This window comes from Ictalurus furcatus, chromosome 2 (genome assembly GCF_023375685.1).
Source record: "Ictalurus furcatus strain D&B chromosome 2, Billie_1.0, whole genome shotgun sequence".
NCBI lineage: Eukaryota > Metazoa > Chordata > Actinopteri > Siluriformes > Ictaluridae > Ictalurus > Ictalurus furcatus.
In genome coordinates, this window is record NC_071256.1 from 38,755,994 (window position 1) to 38,779,522 (window position 23,529).

Below are 23,529 nucleotides of genomic sequence, written 5' to 3' on the forward strand. Positions count from 1 at the left end.
TGTAACGTGGACTGAGTTTTTTACAGGTTTGTGTTTGTCTGAGTGGAGAGCCAGACTGCGTCACCTGGCTGGTAGCATGGATGCTCGCTGCGATGACTGTCAGCTTTCCGCTTGTAGATACAGATGGCTTGTGTTAGGCATTGATGAGTGCTTTCCCAGACCTGCTCGCTCCGCTGGAACCAGTGGTCGACTGCTGAGGAATCTGTGGTGCTGGTGTTCCACGGGAACAGAGGTGGCTGGTAGCCTAAGACACACTGGAACAGGGTGAGTTGTGTTGCTGAGTGACGTAGGGAGTTCTGGGCGTATTCAACTCAGGGGATGAATCTGAACCAGTATTCTGGGTTGGCTGCACAGAATGTTCAGAGGAACCATCTGATCTCCTCTGGCCAGTGTTGCCATTCCTCCAGGGCTAATTTTTCAGCTAGAAGATCTTTGTTTCCCAGATCATAGTTCTTTTCTGCTGAGGACAACTTTTTGGAGAAGAAAGTGACTGGGTGAAGCTAAGGTTTGTCCCCAAACCTCTGAGACTGCACAGCACCAACTCCAGTCTCTGAAGCATCAATGAAAAGTTTAGTGGGATCTGGGTGCATGAGAAAAGGAGCGGTGGTGAATGCCTGTTTGAGTCGTTTGACTACCATTTTGGCAGCTGGGTTCCATGGCAGCCTCTTAGGTTTCCCCTTCAGTAGAGACATCAAGGGGTGTGCTATGGTGCTGAATCCTCTTATGAAACAGTGGTAGAAGTTAGCGAACCCCAGGAATCATTGCAATTCTTTGACCATATGAGGAATGGGCTAATCCACCACCGCTTTCACCTTGTCTTGGTCCATGGCAACTCCCCCAGAGCTAATGATGTAGCCCAGAAATGATATGGTGTGTAGGTGGAATTCGCATTTCTCTGCTTTGACATAGAGATGATGCTGGAGAAGCATTTTTAAAACATGGCGTATGTGGATGAGGTTTTCCTCAAGAGAACTGGAATAGACCAATATGTTGTCAATGTATGTGATGACACACTTCCTCAGCATGTCCCTCAGGATGTCGTTGATCAGGCACTGGAACACTGAGGGGGCACTAGAGAGCCCATACGGCATTACAAAGCACTCATAGTGGCCAGAAGTGGCACTGAAGTCTGTTTTCCACTTCTTCCCCTCTCGGATGCGAACCAGGTTATATGCACTGCAAAGATCTAGCTTGGTGAATACTTTAGTTGGAACCAATGGCAAGGGATACCGGTACTTGAGTGAAACCTGGTTGAGCCTTCGGTAATCTATGCATGGCTTGAGTCCACCCCAAATACCAGCTGATGCAGGAGATGTGGAGTGTCTGATGTATCCCTGTTGGAGTGCCTCCTGAATGTATTCCTACATGGCTCTCTGCTCACCAAAGGACAGCGGACACACCCTCCCTGGACTGGCTCCAGAAAGTAGTATGATGGTGCAGTCATTCTGCCGGTGTGGTGATAGTCCACTGGCTCTCTCCTTGCTGAACACCTCCTGGAGATCCTGGTACTCGGATGGAATGTGAACTGTGCTTGTTTGGTCTGGGCTTTCGATGGTGGTAGTAGCTAGAGGAGTGACGGCACCATGGAAAACACTGCTCCTGACAATATGGAGACCAGTGTGTGATTTGCCTGTCAGTCCAGGAGATTGTGGGGATGTGTTGGTCTAGCCAGTGTGGATAAATATTCTGTCCACTACACAGTTACAATTATAATTTGTTAATTCAATTCAATTCAATTTTATTTGTATAGCGCTTTTTACAATAGACATTGTCTCAAAGCAGCTTTACAGAAATATCAACATGGTGTACAGATATAAAAGGTGTGAGTTTATCCCAACTGAGCAAGCCACTGAGTGGCGACGGTGGCAAGGAAAAACTCCCTAAGATGTTTTAAGAGGAAGAAACCTTGAGAGAAACCCGACTCAGAAGGGAACCCATCCTCATCTGGGTAACAATAGATAGTGTGAAAAAGTTCATTATGGATTTATATGAAGTCTGTATGGCCTTAGGAGCAGCCGTAGTCCCAGCAGTCTGGAATTAGAGAAGATTTGAGCTCCATCCAGAGGCAGAAAGGATCTGGATCTCTAGTATCTCCATAAATTCATGTGGGGCTCGGCGAAAGGAGAGAGGGAGAAAAAAGATTATTACGACTGCGAAGTAGTAGAACAGAATCTAGTCAGGGTAGACTTGAGTAAACAAATACGTTTTAAGCCTAGACTTAAACACTGAGACTGTGTCTGAGTCCCGAACACTAATAGGAAGACTGTTCCATAACTGTGGGGCTCTATAAGCGAAAGCTCTCCCCCCTGCTGTAGCCTTAACTATTCGAGGTACCGTCAAATAGCCTGCATCTTTTGATCTAAGTAGGCGTGGCGGATCATATAAAACCAAAAGGTCGCTTAGATATTGTGGCGCAAGACCGTTTAGTGCTTTATAGGTTAATAAAAGTATTTTATAGTTAATGCGAGATTTTACTGGGAGCCAATGCAGTATTGATAATATCGGTGTGATATGGTCGTATCTTCTAGTTCTAGTTAGGACTCTAGCAGCTGCATTCTGGACTAACTGGAGCTTATTTATATTCCTACTGGAACATCCAGACAGTAAGGCATTACAGTAATCTAATCTAGAGGTGACGAATGCATGAACTAGTATTTCCGCATCATGTAGTGACAATATGTTTCTTATTTTAGAAATATTTCTGAGATGAAAGAAAGCTATCCTAGTAATATTATCTACATGAGCATCAAATGATAGACTGGAGTCAATAATCACTCCAAGGTCTTTAACTGCTGTACATGATGAAACAGAAAGACCATCCAGAGTAACCATGTGATCAGAAAGATTACTTCTAGCTACACGTGGGCCTAATAAAAGTATTTCTGTTTTATCAGAATTAAGTAGAAGGAAATTAGTTAACATCCAATGTCTAATGTCCTTTACACAATCCTCAACTTTACTAAGCTGCTGTCTGTCCTCTGGCTTCGCTGAAACATACAACTGTGTATCATCAGCATAACAGTGGAAGCTAATTCCATGTTTACGAATAATTTGACCTAGGGGTAGCATATATAAAGTAAAGAGCAGTGGGCCTAAAACAGAACCCTGTGGAACTCCAAAAGTAACTTCAGTACGCATGGAGAAATCACCATTTACATCTACGAACTGATAACGATCGGTCAGATAAGACCTGAGCCAGGAGAGGACTGTTCCCTTAATACCAACAACATTTTCTAATCTATCAAGGAGAATAGTGTGATCTATAGTATCAAAAGCTGCACTAAGGTCGAGTAACACAAGCAGCGAGACACAACCCTGATCGTAAGTCAGTAGAAGGTCATTTACCACTTTAACTAACGCTGTCTCTGTGCTATGATGAGGCCTAAATCCTGACTGATACATTTCATGAATGTTATTCCTATCTAAGTACGAGCATAACTGCTTTGCTACAACCTTTTCTAAAATCTTAGAGATGAAGGGGAGATTTGATATTGTTACAAAATTAAGTGTACTTACAACCAATTGCCCGATGAAGAGTATCGGATGAAGTACCACACGGAACCAGAGAGCAAGGAAAAGCAAAGGTCCAAATTTATTGTTCCACCACACGAGATCCACACAGTTTGAGATGTCCCAAAAAGTGATCTAAAAAAACAGAGCTGAAGCTCTCCTATTTATACGGTTTTCTTAGGGTCAGGATGACCCAGACACCAATATGTTTAGAGTTTGCTGTCCCCAAAACACCATTACACCTGTGAGACAAGGCCTTTCCCAGAGCCCTTATCTCATGGAGTTCGCTGTTCCCAGAGACCCTTATCTCACAGGTGCAATCCAGCCCCAACACCCTTATCTCCAGCCCGTCTTGTTTTACTCTTAAAAGAATAACCTGACCTTCGTCTGTGTCATTCCTGACTGGTTTAATGTGAGAAAGTATTTCTCCACACCTTCACACACTCCTGACTGGGTTTTCGTGAAAAAGGATTCTCCACACCTTCACACACATTATGAGTAAGTTTTTATGTTTGTTCTGCATTTCTGTTTTATAATGCTTGCATGTACATTACCCTATAATAGTTTATCTCTGTTTTCTGCATACACACCAGGCCTCTGTGTGTTTCTTTGCCTGTGCTCCCCCTTTTTCTCCATTACATCAAATACCAGTTCTAGGTTTCAGTGTAAATAAATCTAAATGTTAATACTAAATCGTCAGTGACACATCCCTTATACAGTTCATTCTCTCCTATGTGTCTCAGGTGAGCGTCAGTCTTTCTTATCTCCTTTACTGGAGGGGCTGGATTTGGATCTGAACACTCGCTATCAGCTTGTGCATCTCACTGCCGACATCACTATGCTGATCAAAGTTCTTTGTATCCCCTCTGGGAATGCAGGGTTCCCCCCACCTCTCAAATATAGAATCTGCCCAGCAAATGTGTGTGTGGATGCCTCTACACAGACAGACCCTCTACCTGCTGTCCCTTCCTCCAACTATCAGACTGATGATGACACGGCCTTCTCTGACCCTGGCTCTGACCTCTCTCCCCCTTTTTCACCTGCCAGCCCTGATTATTCCCCTCCGTACACATCAGCTGGCTATCCCATGTCCCCAGGATGTACCCCTTTTTACCACCCGTTTTCCCCCTTTCGCTCTACCTCGCCCACGGATTACCATCCCACCAGCCCACTGAATTCTCAATAAAATGACATACTACTCATACTTGGTCTCCCTCGTGTTTATTTCATGTCTGTTTTGTATACAACACCAGGGCAGTCCGAGGATGACTGGGTGTCGGACTGAGACGGTGACATTGAGGGTGATGGATTCCCTATGCAGGGCACTGATCTGGAGAGAAAGAGGTTCGGTCCAGTATGAGATCAATCCTCCTCCGATTGGCGCTCCATCGATGGCTTGGATCTTGCGTGGTTGGAATAAGGGTCAGACGGGGATGTTGAATAATTTGGATGGACTCACCAATTGGGAGCAGGATGTAGAGTCCCTGCTCTCCCCGGTGTCCTGACAAAACTTGAGAGGACACTGCCAGATGAGATGGGTGTCTTGTCTGCAGTAAAAGCAGCAAAACTCTCAATGGCGTGGCTCACTTTCAGATTCATTGAGCCGCGCACACCCCAGCTGCATAGGCTCCGCCAGGTTTTTCGGTGCTGTGACAGCTCCATCGCAATGGGCTGGATGGCAGCTCAGAAGTAGGCGATCAAGACAAGTGGTCAGGTCAATGAGAGAGTCAAGAGTGACTTGGTCGTTATGGCAAGCGGGTTTCGTCACTACTTCCAGGTTTAGTCCATTGCAAAATACAGTTTTCAACGCTGCTTCATTCCACTCATTCCTCACAGCGATGGTCCGGAACTCAAGAGCATATTGAATTGAATTGAATTGAATTGAATGCCTTTTATTGTCACTATACACATGTACAATGAAATTAAGAGCCACTCCTTTTTTGTTCCGTGCCAACATGTACATAAAATAAACAAACAAGAAAAATAAACAAGATAAATAAGATAAATAAACAGATAAATAAACAAGATAAATAAACAAGATAAATAAACAAGATATTGGGGCGGATGGGGGAGGTACTAAGAAATGCACAGTTTTGAGACACTATATACATATGCTGTGAACTCAGTACATGTATGTGTTTAGAATGGTAATAGCTTTTGGGAAAAAACTATTCTTAAATCTATTAGTCCTTGTTTTGATGCACCTGTAACGTCTCCCTGAGGGCAACAGATTGAACAGATCAAAGCCAGGGTGAGAGCTGTCTTTAATGATGGTTTTTCCTCTGCTGAGGCAACGGGAGGTGTAACTATCCATCAGGGAGGGGAGAGGGCAGCCAATGATCTTCTGTGCTGCTCTTACTACTCTCTGAAGCCTCTCCCTGTCTGCCGTGGTGCAGCTAACGTACCACACCGTGATACAGTATGTCAGCAGGCTCTCGACGGACGAGCGGTAGAAGATCAGCAGCAGATTGGGGTCCAGATTGTACTTCCTGAGAACCCTCAGGAAGTGTAGCCGCGTTTGAGCCTTCTTAATAACCGCTGTGATGTTGTCCGTCCAGGAGATGTCTGCAGAGATAAGGACGCCAAGAAACCGGAAGGTGTGGACCCTCTCCACACACTCACCATTGATGAAAAGGGGGGCCAGCTCAGTGTTGTGCTTCCTGAAGTCTACAATGAGTTCCTTGGTTTTCTTGGTGTTTAGAGCCAGATTGTTCTTTGAACACCAGGCTGCCAAGTTTAGGACTTCCTCTCTGTAGGCTACCTTATCTCCTTTTGAAATGAGTCCGACCACTGTGGTGTCATCAGCAAACTTGATGATAAGATTATTGTTGTGGACTGGACTACAGTCGTATGTGTAGAGACAGTACAGGAGGGGGCTCAGCACACAGCCCTGTGGAGAACCTGTGCTCAACGTGCGAGTGGAGGAGAGGTGGGGTCCGAGTCTCACTGTATGAGACTGGTTGGTGAGAAAGTCCTTTATCCAGCCACATGTGAGGGGGGGGGGGGGGGGCCAAGAGTGACCAATTTGGTGATGAGAATGTCCGGAATGATTGTATTAAAAGCCGAACTGTAATCCACAAAAAGCATCCCGACGTAGCTCTGTTGCTGCTCTAGATGTCTCAACACGTAGTGGACAGCTACGGTGATAGCATCCTCTGTGGATCTGTTTGCGCGATATGCAAACTGATAAGGATCGAAGTCTGGGGGGAGGTAGTCCTTGATGTGCTGAAGAACCAATCTCTCAAAGCACTTCATGATAACTGGAGTGAGGGCCACAGGACAATAATCATTTAGGCTAGTGGTGGGCGACTTCTTTGGCACTGGGATGATTGTGGCTGATTTTAGGCAGGACGGGATGACTGCTTGGGCCAGGGAGAGATTGAAGATTCTGGTAAAGATGTGGGCAAGCTGGTGGGCACACGATCTGAGCACCTTACCAGGTACACCGTCTGGGCCAGCAGCTTTCCTGGGGTTCACTTCCAGAAACATCCGTCTAACATCGTGTTCCCTCACAGTAAGTAGAGTGGTGCAGGAACCAGGAGGGGATGGAGACAGGGCTGGACTGGTACGGGAGCCAGATGAGGGTGGAGGTGAGGCTGGAGCAGATGAGTGCTGTTGTTGTGATGTTTCAAAGCGAGCAAAGAAGCAATTTAGCTCTTCTGCCAGCATCGCACTCAGGTCTCCTGTTGTCGCATCACGGCCTCTGTAGTTCGTGATGTTTTGTATGCCCTGCCACACCTCCCGTTTATTTTTGCTGGACAGGTGGGACTCTATGCTCCTCTTATAGACCGCCTTAGCTTCCTTAATACCACCTTTCAGGTTGGCACGAGCGGCTCTGTACAGAGCGCTATTACCAGACCTGAAGGCAGCGTCGCGGGCTTTGAGTAGTGTGCGGACCTGTTTGGTCATCCAAGGTTTCTGGTTTTGGAAAACCCTAATGTTTTTGTCCACAGTCACATTTCCGATACAGAACTTGATATAGTCCAGTACCATTCCTGTTAATGTTTCTAGCTCTTGATGTTCAAACAAATCCCAGTCTGTCTGTTCGAAGCAGTCCTGTAGTTTGCAGAATGCATCATCAGGCCAGGTGGTAACAGTCTTTATAGTGGTCTTGACACTGCGTCTGAGGGGGGTGTAGGCAGGGGAGAGCAGGAGGGAGAGACGGTCTGATTGGCCGAGGTGGGGGAGAGGTATGGCTCTATATGCATGCTTAATGTTGGAGTAAACATGATCCAGAGTGTTCGCCCCTCTAGTAAAACACTTAACATGTTGATAGAATTTCGGGAGTACAGTCTTCAAGTTCGCCTTATTAAAGTCTCCTGCAATTATGTGAACACCGTCAGGGTAAGCCCGCTGCTGTTCGTCTATGGTGTTCAACAGGAGAGAGAGCGCCGTGTTCACATTGGCGTCGGGTGGAATATACACAGCCGTGATAATCACTACTGTTAGCTCTCTCGGTAGAAAAAAGGGCCGACATCTTACAGACATGTACGCGAGGTCAGGGGAACAATGTTTATCTATCATTGTTCCGTTATTACACCAATTCTCATGCACATACATACAGAGCCCCCCCCCCCTCTGCTCTTACCGGAGTCTTCAGTCCTGTCCCAGCGAAGCATAGTACGACCTGCTAGCTGCATGCTAGCATCGGGTATCCTCGGATGAAGCCAGGTTTCAGTAATAATCAAAACACAGCAATCACGAACGTAGCGATTTCCAGCTAGTTGTAATTCCAAATTGTCGATTTTATTCACTAGGGATCTGGCATTGGAGAGAAACAGGCTCGGTAATGGTGGCTTGTGTGGTTGTTTTCTTAGCCTTAACATAATACCGGACCTGCGTCCTCTCCCTCCTCCATCTGCGCCGCCTTCTGGACCCGACAACAATCCACGGAGAGCCTGGCAATCTCGTTATGTCGTCTGGGATGTTGTGCGTGTGATGAAAGATTCTCAAAATAGGTATTCGGTGTTGGTCCCCAATATCCATAAGGTTCTGACTTGTATAGCGAATGTTCGTAGAACCGATAATGCACAAACAAGTAATAAAGAAATAATACAAAAACAACAAAAAAGAGCACTGAAAAGGAGAGCCGTGAGCCGCTGCAACTGTGTGCGCCGCCATCTTATGTGTTTTTTTTCTGCTACACGTCATGAGCCATGGGAAATGGTCATGAGCTCTTCTCCCATTTCCTTGCTGTCGGGATTGTGATCGAAGACACGTTGGAACAGCCCCACAAACCAATCGTACAAGGAGATGGTTTCGCCACCTCGTTCCCATACTACTGTTGCCCAGGCTTTGTCGGTTAATAGCTCTATGTAGTAGGTGATCTTGCGTGTGTCCGGCATGCCTGCATAGCTGGCAAAGAACAACAAGCATTGCAGAAGAAAATCCTTGCATCGCGCTGGATCACCTGCATACTTCTCTGGCATTGGTATCCAAGGAAATGGGGTGTGAGTCTGCATGACTGCCGGTGTGCTCTGGGAAAGCTGAGTGACCTGTTCGGTCAGATAGGCAAGCTGTTGGTGGTGTTCTCCCATGAGCCATCCATGGTGAAGTATTCTGTCACGATTTGGAGGCACAGACAGAAGCAAATGCAGGTATGCCAGTGTAATAAAACAACAAGTCCAAAGGATAAGGTAGATGTCAATTATCATGAACAGGCAGAGGTCAGGCGATCAGGCAAACAGTACAAACAGGGCAGGGCAAAGAGACAAGGTCGTAAATGGAAGCAAAGTCAAAAAACCAGAATAAACAGACATGGTACGAAGTCTTGGTATAGACAAAAGGCAACTAAGAATATACTTCACAATCTGATGACTGAATAAGAGTCTCTTAAAAGGAGTAGTGCTAGTGTGTGTGTGATTGGAAACAAGGGTCTCTGATTAGAACTCTGGGGATGGTGAACTTGTCCGTGTGTGTTTGGGAAGTGTAGTTGTTGTTGGTCATGTTTGTACTTCGTGGTGCATTCTGGGAAATGGAGTTGCTGTTTTGCAGTGGTATGACCAATAGCGCTGATGAATAAACAATTCATAAGGGAAAAGTACCAAAGTGTAAGGTTTGAGTGTCTACAATTCAAGAGCACCGCAGTGTAATTATCAATAATAACAGTCTAACACACTACACACCCTCAAACGAGGTCACACTTTTTTTTACACCCCTCAAAATTTATCGACTTATTTATAGACCTGTCAATAGTCGTCCTGTGCCGCGTCCTGTACGTGTATAAATACCCCCTAAAAGCTTTTTCAGAAGACCATTTAGAAGACTCATGTACAGTGCACAGGTTATATCTGCTCATACACACATCAAGGTAAGTGGAACCATCCTTGTGTTTGAAATACGTCCACTTTTAATGGACATTTTCATAATTATTTTTTTCCCCAATTATGTATATTGATGACTTTATTACAGCAAATGTATTGAATGGTAAATATATTTTAACTATTGTCACAGTTTAGGAACTGTTTTAGGAAATGTTTAGGAAATGTCTTGGGGGACAAATTACTGTAATTATAGGCTACACAATGCTGAGATTGTTCCACAAATCCATTAGGTAAGAGCAAAATTTAAACATGTTAAAATAAAACTAGGAAACTGTAACATCAATGTTCTCTGTTTTCAGTCCTAGAGGTCCTCGTCTCTGCATAATTTAGCTATTTCTCTTATATCACACACCTGATTTAATAAAAGACTCTTAATTAATTAGCTTTTGCGCATTTATCTCATCTGCAAGAAACACTGCAAAAGCGTCCATGTGGAGTTTAGCGTATATGTAAGAGATAATCCAATTTAATGCATTAGAATCGTGTAATACACACCTGGCTCTGGTTTATCACGCTTATATCACGGTCACTTGCCTGCACTGACACGTTAAAGCTGTAACTGATGTTTGCAGTGCAAAATTTGACTGAAAGGATAAAAATCACAGTTAATTCAGTTAGTTGTTTTACATACAGGTTGTTAGATCTAGAATTCTGCCCACTATAAATCATACACAGAGATAAAGTGGTGCGAGAAGATTACATTTATTTGAATTAATTATAATAAGTAGTTATTATAGAGAGAGAGAGAGAGAGAGAGAGAGAGAGAGAGAGATTGTGTGTGAATTACCTGCTTCTGTCCCGTGTCCCTATTAATAATGAAGCCGTGAGTTTAACTATTGTATGCTAATGTAACTCTAGGTTACAAAGGTTAGAAGATATATATATATATATATATATATACACACATAGTGCATCAAGCGATTACAAGACGCAAGATTCTTTAATTGCCACACATCTGTGTAAGGAGTAATTTGGTTCAGTAAACAATAGACTAAACAAGATGCAAGACAAGACAAAAAGACAACATGTACATGAATGAAATGTACGTTAATGAGTCAGTACGAATTTAGTCAAAGAAAAAAGTGAACAAATGCAGTAGTACTGACGGACTAACCAGCAGCAACAATAATGATTGGAGTTGATGTGTAACAGTAATCAATGCAGATGTAACACAGTGATACATTATGGTTTGTGTGGAAAAATATCACACTGAAGCAGAATTTAAAAATCTATCCTCCATTTTATGGGGAACCAGTGTAAAGATGCTAATACTGGTGTAATGTAGTCTATCTTTGTAGACCCTGTAAGGATCCTAGCTACCGCATTCTGGACCGACTCTAAACGAGACAATGCAGTTTGAGGCAGTCCGGTATTCAATGACTTACAGTAATCTAACCTTGATGATATTAGTGAGTGAATCACAATTTCTACATCTGATTTAGAAAGAAAGAGTTTTACTTTTGCAATTGATTTCAGATGGAAAAAGCTGCTTTTAACAACAGCACCGATCTGTCTGTTCAACAGTAGTGATGAGTCCAAGATCACGCCAAGGCTCCTTGCATGATCTTGCACATTTAACAACAGCTGGTCAAACAGTCCAGGTAAAGAGAACTCGGAGGGGCTGAGATTCAGAACTTCAGTTTTGCTCTCATTTAACTGTAAGAAATTGTCTGCCAGCCAGCAGGAAATATCAGCAAAGCAATTTACGGCATTCTCTATTGATCATTTTTTTTGTCCAAGTATGTTGGATAATAAAATTGAGTGTCGGCAGCATAGCAACGATAAGACATGCCATATCTCTGAAAAATTGAGCCCAGTGGTCACATGTAGACGGAGAATAGTAAGGGTCCTAGAATCGACTCTCAACAAAATAAAGGCGCCAATGTAGAGGAGAAGTTTTTTAATTCAACAGAAAATATACTTCCTTTCAAATAAGATACAAACCAGTGTAAAGGTGCCCTGAATGCCAACCATACACTGCAGACAATCTAAAAGAAGATCATGATCAGTGGTGTCGAACACGGCACTGAGATCCAATAAAACTAAAACGGCACGAGCCTGAACCAAGGAAAGGAAAATATCATTAGTTACGTTTAACAGTGTAGATTCGGTACTGTGTAGAGATCTCAAACCTGAATTAAATTTATCTAAGATATTGAACTTGTATAGGTAGGAGTAGAGCTGTGTGTACACAACTCTCTATAATATCCTGGAAATGAAAGGCAATTTTGGCAAAAACTGCTGGATCCAAAGAAGGGTTTTTTTTAGCAGAGGATGTACCAAGGGCGTAACCATGGTATGGACATTGGGGGGTCCAAGCACCCCCAACATCCAAAGTTTGATACTGAATATTCACATATTTATAACATAGTTTTAGGATTACAGTTACTGTTTGAATTCACATGATTTCTGAGTGATAGAAGCTCCCACAGCATGGGGAAATTGTAGGGTGCTGTGGACGTCCTGTGGGCAGATGTATTCTCTGCTCCATAACCTACCATGAAACCTACCACACCAAGTAGAGGCGAGCTAAGATGTGTGCAGGCAAACCACACATGCTAACATTTAAACACGTAATCACGACTTTTAAACAAACTCAGAAAGGATGGCTACCTATGAAACTAAATTGGTAGTATATAGTACAACTATATATGTTGTAACTACAATTTCCCCACAGATGTTTCCAAGCAATGCTGTGCTGCCTGCATTGTGACCAGGTACCATTATTTTCCCAGAAGAGCAATGATTGACTTAGATGATCATTTTAATTTGATAAACTGAAGATTCTGTTTGTGTAACTGGTGTCATTTATTATGTTAATGTCATCATGCTGTTTAGCTTGCTATGTAATAAGTCCACAAAGTGTACAACAATATATAGTGGTAACCAGAAACATTAGCTATGTAAAGGGTCCTGGAGTTTTCTTTTCTTAAATCTAAAGACAAACCGCCATCACTAGTTCTGAATGGAGAACTACAATATGGCCACAACTCAGACGTTAGTTCCATATCTCTCGGTGCCAAGCCAGCACATCTCAGCATTATGCTGAGCCTTATATCTGTAAAATCACTTAGTTGTCCTTAGCCCAAATGTAGTGTAAAGGAATGAAATGCTGTTCAACTTTCCTCACTTTCACTCGCATTTATAACGGTCTGTCACAACGTGAGGGTTCACAGCGAACTCGGCGGGAGGATGTGCAAGTGAGTGTAACATTAATGGTCAAAAACGGTAATTGACGTTAGCCGAGCCTACTTCGTGGGTGTGCAAATATCAACAGTTCATTTACGTTCTTAAGAACAAACCAAGCCATAGTATGATGCTTCTATACTAAGCTAAGGTTACCTACTATTTAGGGATCTAGTTTCTTACTGTCTGAAAAAAGCTCGTATGTTCTGCTGCACTTTTCTACGCTTGGCTGCTGTCTCCATTTCTTACAGACTGAGCGGCTAATATATCACCGAACTTGCGTTGAGTATGGGCGCAACCAAGTGTACAATTGGAGGGGGAACACACCTATTTTCCTTAACAAACGGAAATATATTAGAAAGGAATAGACATAAATAAATGGAATAGATGAAGAAAAGACAGATCCGTTGGAAGAGTTCATTAAAGGGGGCCATATAGAAAATATTTTGTGTAATACTGTATACTGGGGGGGGGCAGATTGGTATTTCCTCAACATTGGGGGGGGACAGCCCCCCCAAAGAATGCATGGTTATGCCCATGTGTCCCCCCAATATACAATACAAAATATTTTCTATATGTCCCCCTTTAATGAACCCTGCCAACGGATCTGTCTTTTCTTCAGGAGATTTATTTTATTACAGATGCAAAACAAACACCATACAAAGTGGTGTAAGGGCGTACTTAAGTGAAGTAACTTTAAATATTTTTACACTAACATATCTGAATTTTTTAAATAAAGAAATAGGACACACACCAGGTCCAGCCATGCTGCAGACACTTCTGATTTGGGCAGTCTTTGCCACAACTCTCCCTCCTCCTACCAGTCAGCGTTGCTTCAAGGCCAATGAGTCTCAGTGTGACAATGTGGACTTCACTCCGGGATCCGACCTAGCAGGAGAAGGCTTTGACATCACCACCATGCAACGGAAAGGGGCCTTTGTCCTTGACATGAGCTCCTGGCTCCAGAAGGACAAGTCCTGCACTCTCTGTAAAAACCCCTACATGGGAGGTCAAACGCAGAAGCTCCCAGTTTCTGTTGTGGACTGGAGACCAAGTCAGAAGTGCAGCACAAAGTTATCCAGCTCTGTCTACCAGTCCAGTGAGGCCCTGGTCAGTGCCAGCACCTCCTCTATCGAGAACAACTGGCAGTCAGACTTGCAAATAACAACTCCAAAAGTCCAGGGATCACTGATGCTGGCAGGCAGTAACTCCAAGCTGGCTGAATATTCCATGAAGAAGACCAAAAACGACAAGTTCAGCTTTACCAGTCATGATGTCACATGTGGATACTACAGGTAGGATGAAAATTTGTGTTTTGACAATGCCGTCTCATGTTGATTTATATTTAATTATACAAATACAGCATCATTATCACTGTTTCTTGAGTTCTATTTCATGGTCTGTCTTGTAGATACAGGGTTTCGAAGCGCCCACTCCTGCACCCAGAGCTAAGTGACGAATTAGGAAGTCTCCCCGAGATATACGATGAGTCATCAAAGCACCTCTATTACAAGCTGATTGACAAGTTTGGTACTCATTATATCTCAAAGGTGAATGACATAATAGATTTCCACAGACTCTGAAGCAGACTCGTCCATCTCAGATTTAAAGTGCTCTATTTATGAACAATGAATACAACTTCACAGTTCCAGAATGAATACCTGTGTGCTTTTGTTGACTGGAAACTTTGTGGCTGTGTGCAGGTGACTCTGGGTGGAGAGGTTCGCTCTGTGACCAGCATCAAGGAGTGCGAGGCGTCCTTGCAGGGTCTGAGCGTAGATGACGTGAAGATGTGTCTGGACGTGGAGGCTTCTGTCAGTATGGGAATAGCTGCAAGTCTGCAGACTGAGGCTCATCACTGCAAGAAAACCAAGGAAAAGACTATGAATAAAAAGAGTTTTGCTAGCAGCTTCAGTGACAGGTTTGTACCGCATATCTCACTCTCTGTAACCAACTTATTGTCAATAAATAAAGTACCAAAATGAACACTTAGTTCAGTAGGTTAAATTATTCTAAACATATATAAATTATTCCAAAAACTTGTGTTTCTGTCATCCCCAAAAGAGAAACAAATGTGATTGGTGGCTACACTCAGAGTGTCGACCTCCTCTTCTCATCAAATAAGGACCCAAAGGCCTATAAGGAGTGGGTCACGTCTCTGCCCGCTCACCCTGATGTGCTTTCCTACTCGCTCACGTCCCTTCACGAGTTGCTGCCAGCGAAACAACAAATACGAGCGCATTTGCGCACTGCCATCAAGGACTACATCCTCCAGAGGGGCCTGTTGAAAAACTGCACAAGCCCATGTAAGACCGGTGTGAAGACCAACCCCAACGAACCGTGCAGCTGCAGCTGCCACAACAACCCGGGTGTGGCCCTCAACTGCTGCCCAACTCAGAAAGGATTTGCTGAAGTCACCATAACTGCAATCAGTGCCACGGGTTTATATGGAGATTACTGGACTCAGACGGACGCATATGTCAAGATCCTCCTCAACGGACGGATCAACAGAGGCCAGACGTCCGTGATCTGGGATAACAATTCACCAACGTGGAACCACCAATTCCACCTTGGAACTGTGGACCTTACTCATTTCAGCAGTGTGAAGATGGAGGTGTGGGACGAGGACAGTGGTTCAGATAACGACCTTCTCGGGGCATGCAATGCTCCACTGAAATCTGGAGTGAAGAAGGATGTCTGTGTACTGAATCACGGAGTGCTCTATTATAAAGTGGAGGTGAAATGCATTCACGGTTTGGCTGGTTCTTCGTGCATGGAGTACAAGCCCTCTCCCATGGATGCACAGCTAGAGAAAGTGTACATCTCCCGGAATGCTCGCCCAATTCCCAGAGGCATGCTGCTGGAGATGGGAGTGCTCCCCGATGAGCGTATTCCCCGCTTCAACCAGAGCAACATTCGCAAAGCTAAAGGTCTTGAGTTGTAGACCAGTTGTGTTCTTTGTGCATATTCACGCCAGTTATCATGCTGTTTGAAGTAGAATAGGTGCACATATTACTGGCACATTATTACTAAACCTTTCCTGCTCATTTCTGCTGCCATTGTCTTTTATTTCAAGCCTAATAAAAGTCTCATGAAGCAAAATATTCTGGAAATATTACTGAAGTATTCTTGGAAAAAAACAGATATTGTGTGTCATGTCCAATAAATGCATGGGTTACATTAGCAACTTTTAAAAAGCATGTAGAAAACCTCCTCAAGAAAACCCACAAGTCTAGTATTAACATAAATCATGTGTTTTGTTCTCCAAACACACACACACACACACACTTGAAATAGGGATAAGTGGCCCGAACCCCTATCATTTGCAGTACGAGAGGTCCCAAAAGCCTCCACGGGGTGCTCCCTGTTTGAATTGCTATATGGACACAAGCCTCACAGCGTCGTATTTGTCAGGAGGAGGGACCGCCTAAGAGTGAAAATGAAATTCAGTACATTCTTGACCTACCAATGGGGCGATTAAAACAGGAGATTATGCTGCAGGTGCAAGCACATCAATCCAGGCTGTATGTAATAGATGGCACTTGGCTATGTGAGTTTTCAAGGGAGAGAAGGTGCTCGTATTATTACTCACTTTGAGCTCCAAATTAATCGTAAAGTGGCAAAGGCCAAAGTAAGTCGGTGATGTCAATTAAGTGGTAAGGCAAACAGATAAAGGCACACAGCAGATATACGACCTCAATCTCCTTAGGTGATGGAGAGAGATAGTCCCTGTGGCTTTGGCGATGGTAGCTCTGGAGAGCAAGCGGCTGGAACCGGCAGTGAACCAAAAACATGCGGCTCAATCCGCTCCTTTTTTGGTGACTCCTTTTTTATTATAATTTTTTAATTATAACTGTTACACAACAAAGCCCATGATTTGCCTAGGATCATGAAATGAAAAAAAAGAAAAGTCATTACTATCGACAAAACAAGCAACAGACAAAATAATACCAATAAACAAAGTTTAATTACACTTAAAATCTCTAAAGGTCTGACAGACCCTCAGTAAGGTCTAACCAAAATTGTTTTGTCCTTCCATTGGCTCTGTACACTTTCGCTGTGGTACACTCTAAAAGAGCGATAACCTTCAGATATGACATTCAAGTAGACATAACTGGGGTAGATGATTCCAACCACACTTTTAAGATAACTTTTTTAGAAGCAGTAAGAGCAACTGACAGGATCATCCTTTGATAAACCGATGCAGAATCATCAAGTAAAAGAAAAAGCAGTGGGTCCTGTTGGATCCGAGTCCTCAGAAGATCTGACAGCATGTCCTGAACAGAGGATCAGAAGGAGTCCATCCAAAAACATTCCCAAAACATTTGCATGTATGTACCTGGACTTGCACTGCTACACAAGTGACAAAAAGGGTCAGACTTTCTTTTCATCTTATATAACAAAAAGAGAGTGGCATATATATTAATTTATAATGAATCATTTGATGAGCCAGGTTCTTTGAGATAACAAAACAATTTCCCCAGAGAGTATCACAATTGATCACTGTGTTAAGTGAATATTCCCATAACTAGAATATTTGAATATTGTCGTACCAGAAGTGATTCATAGATTGTACTCACTAAACCTCTAGAAGCCATATTAGAATCTATCCAATTTATCATATGGTGAGGAGTGACTCTAGTGGACCAGAGTACTCCATAATCTTTCAACACAGACCTCAGTCTTGAACACACAAAAAAAAATCCTGGGAGAGAGAATTCATATTTTAGACTCTGAAAGGATTTGAGACCTTATCGTTATGCAAATCTTTTAGAGTATAAATACCACATTCAACCCAGCTTTTGAAATAAACAGCTTATGACCTATTATGCCAGATGGGAGTAGTCACTATATGAACATGAAGCTCCCATGATCTTCTCTGCCTCCTTCCAGATTTTAATAGAATTACATGTAATTGGTCCAAAATTCACCATGTTTTTGGCTCAATCCACTCCTGTCCCCTGCGGACACTGCCTCTCACCATTCCAAATTACAGAGGTGGCAAAGTTTGAATTTTCCAATGTGTTTTCGCCTCTACCCAGTCACACTAATCTCATAGAACACCACATTGAGATGCCCCAGGGGTGGCATGAACTCAAAACAAGTGGTGCAGGAAGAGCTCGCAGCCATGCTCAATATGGGTGTAAGAGTGCAGTCCCACAGTGACCGGTCCAGTCTGGCAGTCCTGGTTTCTAAAGCAGATGGGACGATCCATTTTGGTGGTGACCTTTTCTGTGAAAGGTCAGCATGGTGTTTAAATTTGATGCCTATCCAATGCCACGGCTAAATGAGTCGCTCAGTCGATTAAGTGCAGCTCGCTTTTATTTGACACTGGGATATTGGCAGATCCCCTTGACTCCAATATCTCATGAGAAAATAGCCTTTTCCACTCCATTTGGTTTACACCGTTTTGTCACCATTCCTTTTGGATTTTCTCACAGCAAACCCAAAGAAATGTACAATTGGATAGGTGGAAGTACAGTATCTAGGCTTCCACTTGGGCCATGATCAGGTGTGTCCCCAAATTGATAAAACAGCAGAGATTGCAGCGGGGCCTATGATGGCAGGGGCATCGTCAAGTGCATGGTTGAATGCCCGTTTGTGAATGGAGGTCAGAGAAAAAGAAAAAAGACAAGTTTACACTTATGGCATTTGGCAGATACCCTTATCCAGAGTGACTTACATTTATCTCATTTATACAACTGAGCAGTGGGGCCCAGCAGTGACAGTTTGATGATGCTGGGGTTTGAAATCATGACCTTCCAATCAGAAGTCCAATGTGTTAACCTTTGGGCTACCACCACCAGCCATGATGTCTCATGTGGATATTAACGTAATAAACGCAATGGGCGTTAGGATGGACGCAAGTGCAGATAAGAGCTTTTATTTAAAGGAAGGCAGGCAGACAAATCCAAAACATCAGACAATAGCGTGGTAAAAAACAGGCAATGGGTCAGGCGATTGGCACATAGGCATAAATGAAGCAAAACCAGAATCAAGAACGAGTGCAAGAATGAGATCAAAACAATAACACCAGAACTGAGAGTACTTCGCAAAGTCATAGTGATAGAACAGTCCCTTATATACAGTGGTTGTAAGTGTGTGTGAGATTGGATGCAGGTGTGTGTGATCAGAATGAGTGTGAGTGTTCTGTGTGTGTGAGTGTTCTGGGAATTACAGTTCATGGCGGCTATGTTTGTAGGCCGCCGTGCAGTATGGGAAATGTAGTCACTGGCTATGTCGTCAGTCTCAGACATGAGGGGAACTTGGTTAGTTATGACGTCGGTTTCAGGCATGAGGAGAACTTGGTTGTTTGTGTCAACAGACTCTGGTGTGAGCATAACTTGGTTGGTCGTGACGTCGGCTTCAGGCGTGAGCAGAACCTGGTCGGTCGTGACGTCAGTTTCAGGCGTGAGCAGAACCTGGTTAGTTGTGACGTCGGTTTCAGGCATGAGGACTTGGTTGGTCATGTCAAAAAACTCTGGTGTGAGCCTATCTTCGTTGGTCGTATCAATAGACTCTGGTGTGAGCATAACTTGGTTGGTCGTGACGTTGACTTCAGGCATGAGCAGAACCTGGTTGGTCATCATGTCGGTTTCAGGCATGAGGAGGACCTCTTTGATCTGTTTAATGATCTTGAATGGTCCAATGTAACGTGGACTGAGTTTTTTACAGGTTTGTGTTTGTCTGAGTGGAAAGTCAGACTGCGTCACCTGGCTGGTAGCATGGATGCTCGCTGCGATGACTGTCAGCTTTCCGCTTGTAGATACAGATGGCTTGTGTTAGGCATTGATGAGTGCTTTCCCAGACCTGCTCGCTCCGCTGGAACCAGTGGTCGACTGCTGAGGAATCTGTGGTGCTGGTGTTCCACGGGAACAGAGGTGGCTGGTAGCCTAAGACACACTGGAACAGGGTTAGTTGTGTTGCTGAGTGACGTAGGAAGTTCTGGGCGCATTCGGCTCAGGGGATGAATCTGAACCAGTCCTCTGGGTTGGCTACACAGAATGTTCAGAGGAACCACCTGATCTCTTGGTTGGCACGTTCCACTTGGCCATTGGCTTGTGGGTGGTATCCTGAGGTTAGATTGACAGTGGTGCTCATTTTGCTCATGAAGCTGGACCACACTTGTGATGTGAATTGTGGTCCTCAATCATTGACGATCTCCTTGGGGATTCCAAAGTATTGGAACACGTGTTGGAACAGTACTTCTGCTGTATTAAAGGCTGATGGGAGGGATGGTAATTGAATTAAGCAGAGTGACTTAGAGATCTTGTCCATAACCACCAAGATGCTTGTGTTTCCCTGAGACTCTGGCAGGTCGGTGAGGAAATCCACAGAGATATGTGACTAGGGATGCTCTGGAATGGGCAGAGGAACCAGTGTGCCCACTGGTAATGTTCAAGGAACCTTGGACTGGGCACAGGTTGAACATGACGAGACGACTCGATGCACATCCCTCAGCATGTTGGGCCACCTGTACATCTCATGTATTAGATTGTAGGTGCGCTGTAGTGAATGCTGGGCTGTTCCAGCTGGTGAAGTTCGAGCACATACTGTTTACCAGGAGGACATCCAGCTGAGATCTGAGAGGTTAGGATTCAAGCTAGAGTCTGATCTAACTCCCACTCAATGGAGCTGAGAGTACAGGTAGGTGGGAGAAGGAAAACGTACTTGTGTACTCGTGTACCTGGGAGAGTGCATCAGCTGTGATCTCCGTCGATAGGACAGTGTGAACTGGAAATGTGAGAAGAACAAAGACCAGCGGGCTTGGCAAGGTGTCAAATGTTTAGCAGTGCGTAGATATTCGAGGATCTTAAGATCTGTGAAGACAATGAATGGGTGTGTGGTCCCCTCTGGCCAGTGTTGCCATTCCTCCAGGGCTAATTTTTCAGCTAGAAGATCTTTGTTTCCCAGATCATAGTTCTTTTCTGCTGAGGACAACTTTTTGGAGAAGAAAGCGACTGGGTGAAGCTAAGGTTTGTCCCCAAACCTCTGAGACTGCACAGCACCAACTCCAGTCTCTGAAGCATCAATGAAAAGTTTAGTGGGATCTGGGTGCATGAGAAAAGGAGCGGTGGTGAATGCCTGTTTGAGTCGTTTGACTACCATTTTGGTAGCTGGGTTCCATGGCAGCCTCTTAGGTTTCCCCTTCAGTAGAGACATCAAGGGGTGTGCTATGGTGCTGAATCCTCTTCACTACTGAAACAGCAGTAGAAGTTAGTGAACCCCAGGAATCATTGCATTTTTTTGACCGTGTGAGGAATGGGCTAATCCACCACCGCTTTCACCTTTTCTTGGTCCATGGCAACTCCCCCAGAGCTAATGATGTAGCCCAGAAATGATATGGTGTGTAGGTGGAATTCGCATTTCTCTGCTTTGACATAGAGATGATGCTGGAGAAGCATTTTTAACACATGGCGTATGTGGATGAGGTGTTCCTCAAGAGAACTGGAATAGACCAATATGTTGTCAATGTATGTGATGACACACTTCCTCAGCATGTCCCTCAGGATGACGTTGATCAGGCACTGGAACACTGAGGGGGCACTAGAGAGCCCATACGGCATTACAAAGCACTCATAGTGGCCAGAAGTGGCACTGAAGTCTGTTTTCCACTTCTTCCCCTCTCGGATGCGAACCAGGTTATATGCACTGCAAAGATCTAGCTTGGTGAATGCTTTAGTTGGAACCAATGGCAAGGGATACCGGTACTTGAGTGAAACCTGGTTGAGACTTCGGTAATCTATGCATGGCTTGAGTCCACCCCAAATACCATCTGACACAGGAGATGTGGAGTGTCTGATGTATCCCTGTTGGAGTGCCTCCTGAATGTATTTCTACATGGCTCTCTGCTCACCAAAGGACAGTGGACACACCCTCCCTGGACTGGCTCCAGAAAGTAGTGTGATGGTGCAGTCATACTGCCGGTGTGGTGGTAGTCCACTGGCTCTCTCCTTGCTGAACACCTCCTGGAGATCCTGGTACTCGGATGGAATGTGAACTGCGCTTGTTTGGTCTGGGCTTTCGATGGTGGTAATAGCTAGAGGAGTGACGGCACCATGGAAAACACTGCTCCTGACAATATGGAGACCAGTGCGTGATTTGCCTGTCAGTCCAGGAGATTGTGGGGATGTGTTGGTCCAGCCAGTGTGGATAAATATTCTGTCCACTACACAGTTACAATTATAATTTGTTACAAAATTAAGTGTACTTACAACCAATTGTCTGGATGAAGAGTATCGGATGAAGTCCCACACGGAATCAGAGAGTGAGGAAAAGCAAAGGTCCAAGTTTATTGTTCCACCACACGAGATCCACACAGTTTGAGACGTCCCAAAAAGTGATCTAAAAAAAACAGAGCTGAAGCTCTCCTATTTATACGGTTTTCTTAGGGTCAGGATGACCCAGACACCAATATGTTTAGAGTTTGCTGTCCCCAAAACACCATTACACCTGTGAGACAAGGCCGTTCCCAGAGCCCTTATCTCACGGAGTTCGCTGTTCCCAGAGACCCTTATCTCACAGGTGCAATCCAGCCCCGATACCCTTATCTCCAGCCCGTCTTGTTTTACTCTTAAAAAAATAACCTGACTTTCGTCTGTGTCACTCCTGACTGGTTTATCGTGAAAAAGGATTCTCCACACCTTCACACACATTATGAGTAAGTTTTTATGTTTATTCTGCATTTCTGTTTTATAATGCTTGCATGTACATTACCCTATAATAGTTTATCTCTGTTTTCTGCATACTCACCAGGCCTCTGTGTGTTTCTTTGCCTGTACTCCCCCTTTTTCTCCATTACATCAAATACCAGTTCTAGGTTTCAGTGTAAATAAATCTAAATGTTAATACTAAATCGTCAGTGACACATCCCTTATACAGTTCATTCTCTCCTATGTGTCTCAGGTGAGCGTCAGTCTTTCTTATCTCCTTTACTGGAGGAGCTGGATTTGGATCTGAACACTCGCTATCAGCTCGTGCATCTCACTGCCGACATCACTATGCTGATCAAAGTACTTCGTATCCCCTCTGGGAATGCAGGGTTCCCCCCACCTCTCAGATATAGAATCTGCCCAGCAAATGTGTGTGTGGATGCCTCTACACAGACAGACCCTCTACCCGCTGTCCCTTCCTCCAACTATCAGACTGATGATGACACGGCCTTCTCTGACCCTGGCTCTGACCTCTCTCCCCCTTTTTCACCTGCCAGCCCTGATTATTCCCCTCCGTACACATCAGCTGGCTATCCCATGTCCCCAGGACGTACCCCTTTTTACCAGCTGTTTTCCCCCTATCGCTCTACCTCGCCCACGGTTTACCATCCCACCAGCCCAGTGAATTCTCAATAAAATGACATACTGCTCATACTTGGTCTCCCTCGTGTTTATTTCATGTCTGTTTTGTATACAACACCAGGGCAGTCCGAGGATGACTGGGTGTTGGACTGAGACGGTGACATAGAGGGTGATGGATTCCTTATGCAGGGCACTGATCTGGAGAGAAAGAGGTT

The 23,529-nt window shown here is 44.2% G+C and overlaps 1 protein-coding gene across 2 annotated transcripts; it reads left to right on the forward strand.

Annotated features, from left to right (window-relative positions):
* Window positions 1-8,646: 8,646 nt before the first annotated feature.
* LOC128603913 (perforin-1-like) lies at window positions 8,647-16,812 on the forward strand. Of its 2 annotated transcripts, XM_053618699.1 has the most exons (5): window positions 8,647-9,820; window positions 13,759-14,314; window positions 14,431-14,569; window positions 14,723-14,940; window positions 15,084-16,812. In XM_053618699.1, the coding sequence occupies exons 2-5, from the start codon at window positions 13,785-13,787 to the stop codon at window positions 15,961-15,963; spliced, it is 1,767 nt and encodes a 588-aa protein (XP_053474674.1). In that variant the 5' UTR covers window positions 8,647-9,820; window positions 13,759-13,784; the 3' UTR covers window positions 15,964-16,812. The 2 variants fall into 2 exon arrangements, with proteins under 2 accessions (XP_053474674.1, XP_053474664.1); XM_053618689.1 differs by lacking the exon at window positions 8,647-9,820 and having other exon boundaries at window positions 13,025-14,314.
* The last annotated feature ends 6,717 nt before the right edge of the window (window positions 16,813-23,529 follow it).

Coding starts and splice junctions, on each gene's coding strand:
- LOC128603913 (XM_053618689.1), top strand. CDS start 13,545: ATGGTTATGCCCATGTGTCCCCCCAATATACAATACAAAATATTTTCT. Junction 14,315..14,430: donor GTCACATGTGGATACTACAG/GTAGGATGAAAA, acceptor TCTGTCTTGTAG/ATACAGGGTTTCGAAGCGCC. Junction 14,570..14,722: donor GTACTCATTATATCTCAAAG/GTGAATGACATA, acceptor GGCTGTGTGCAG/GTGACTCTGGGTGGAGAGGT.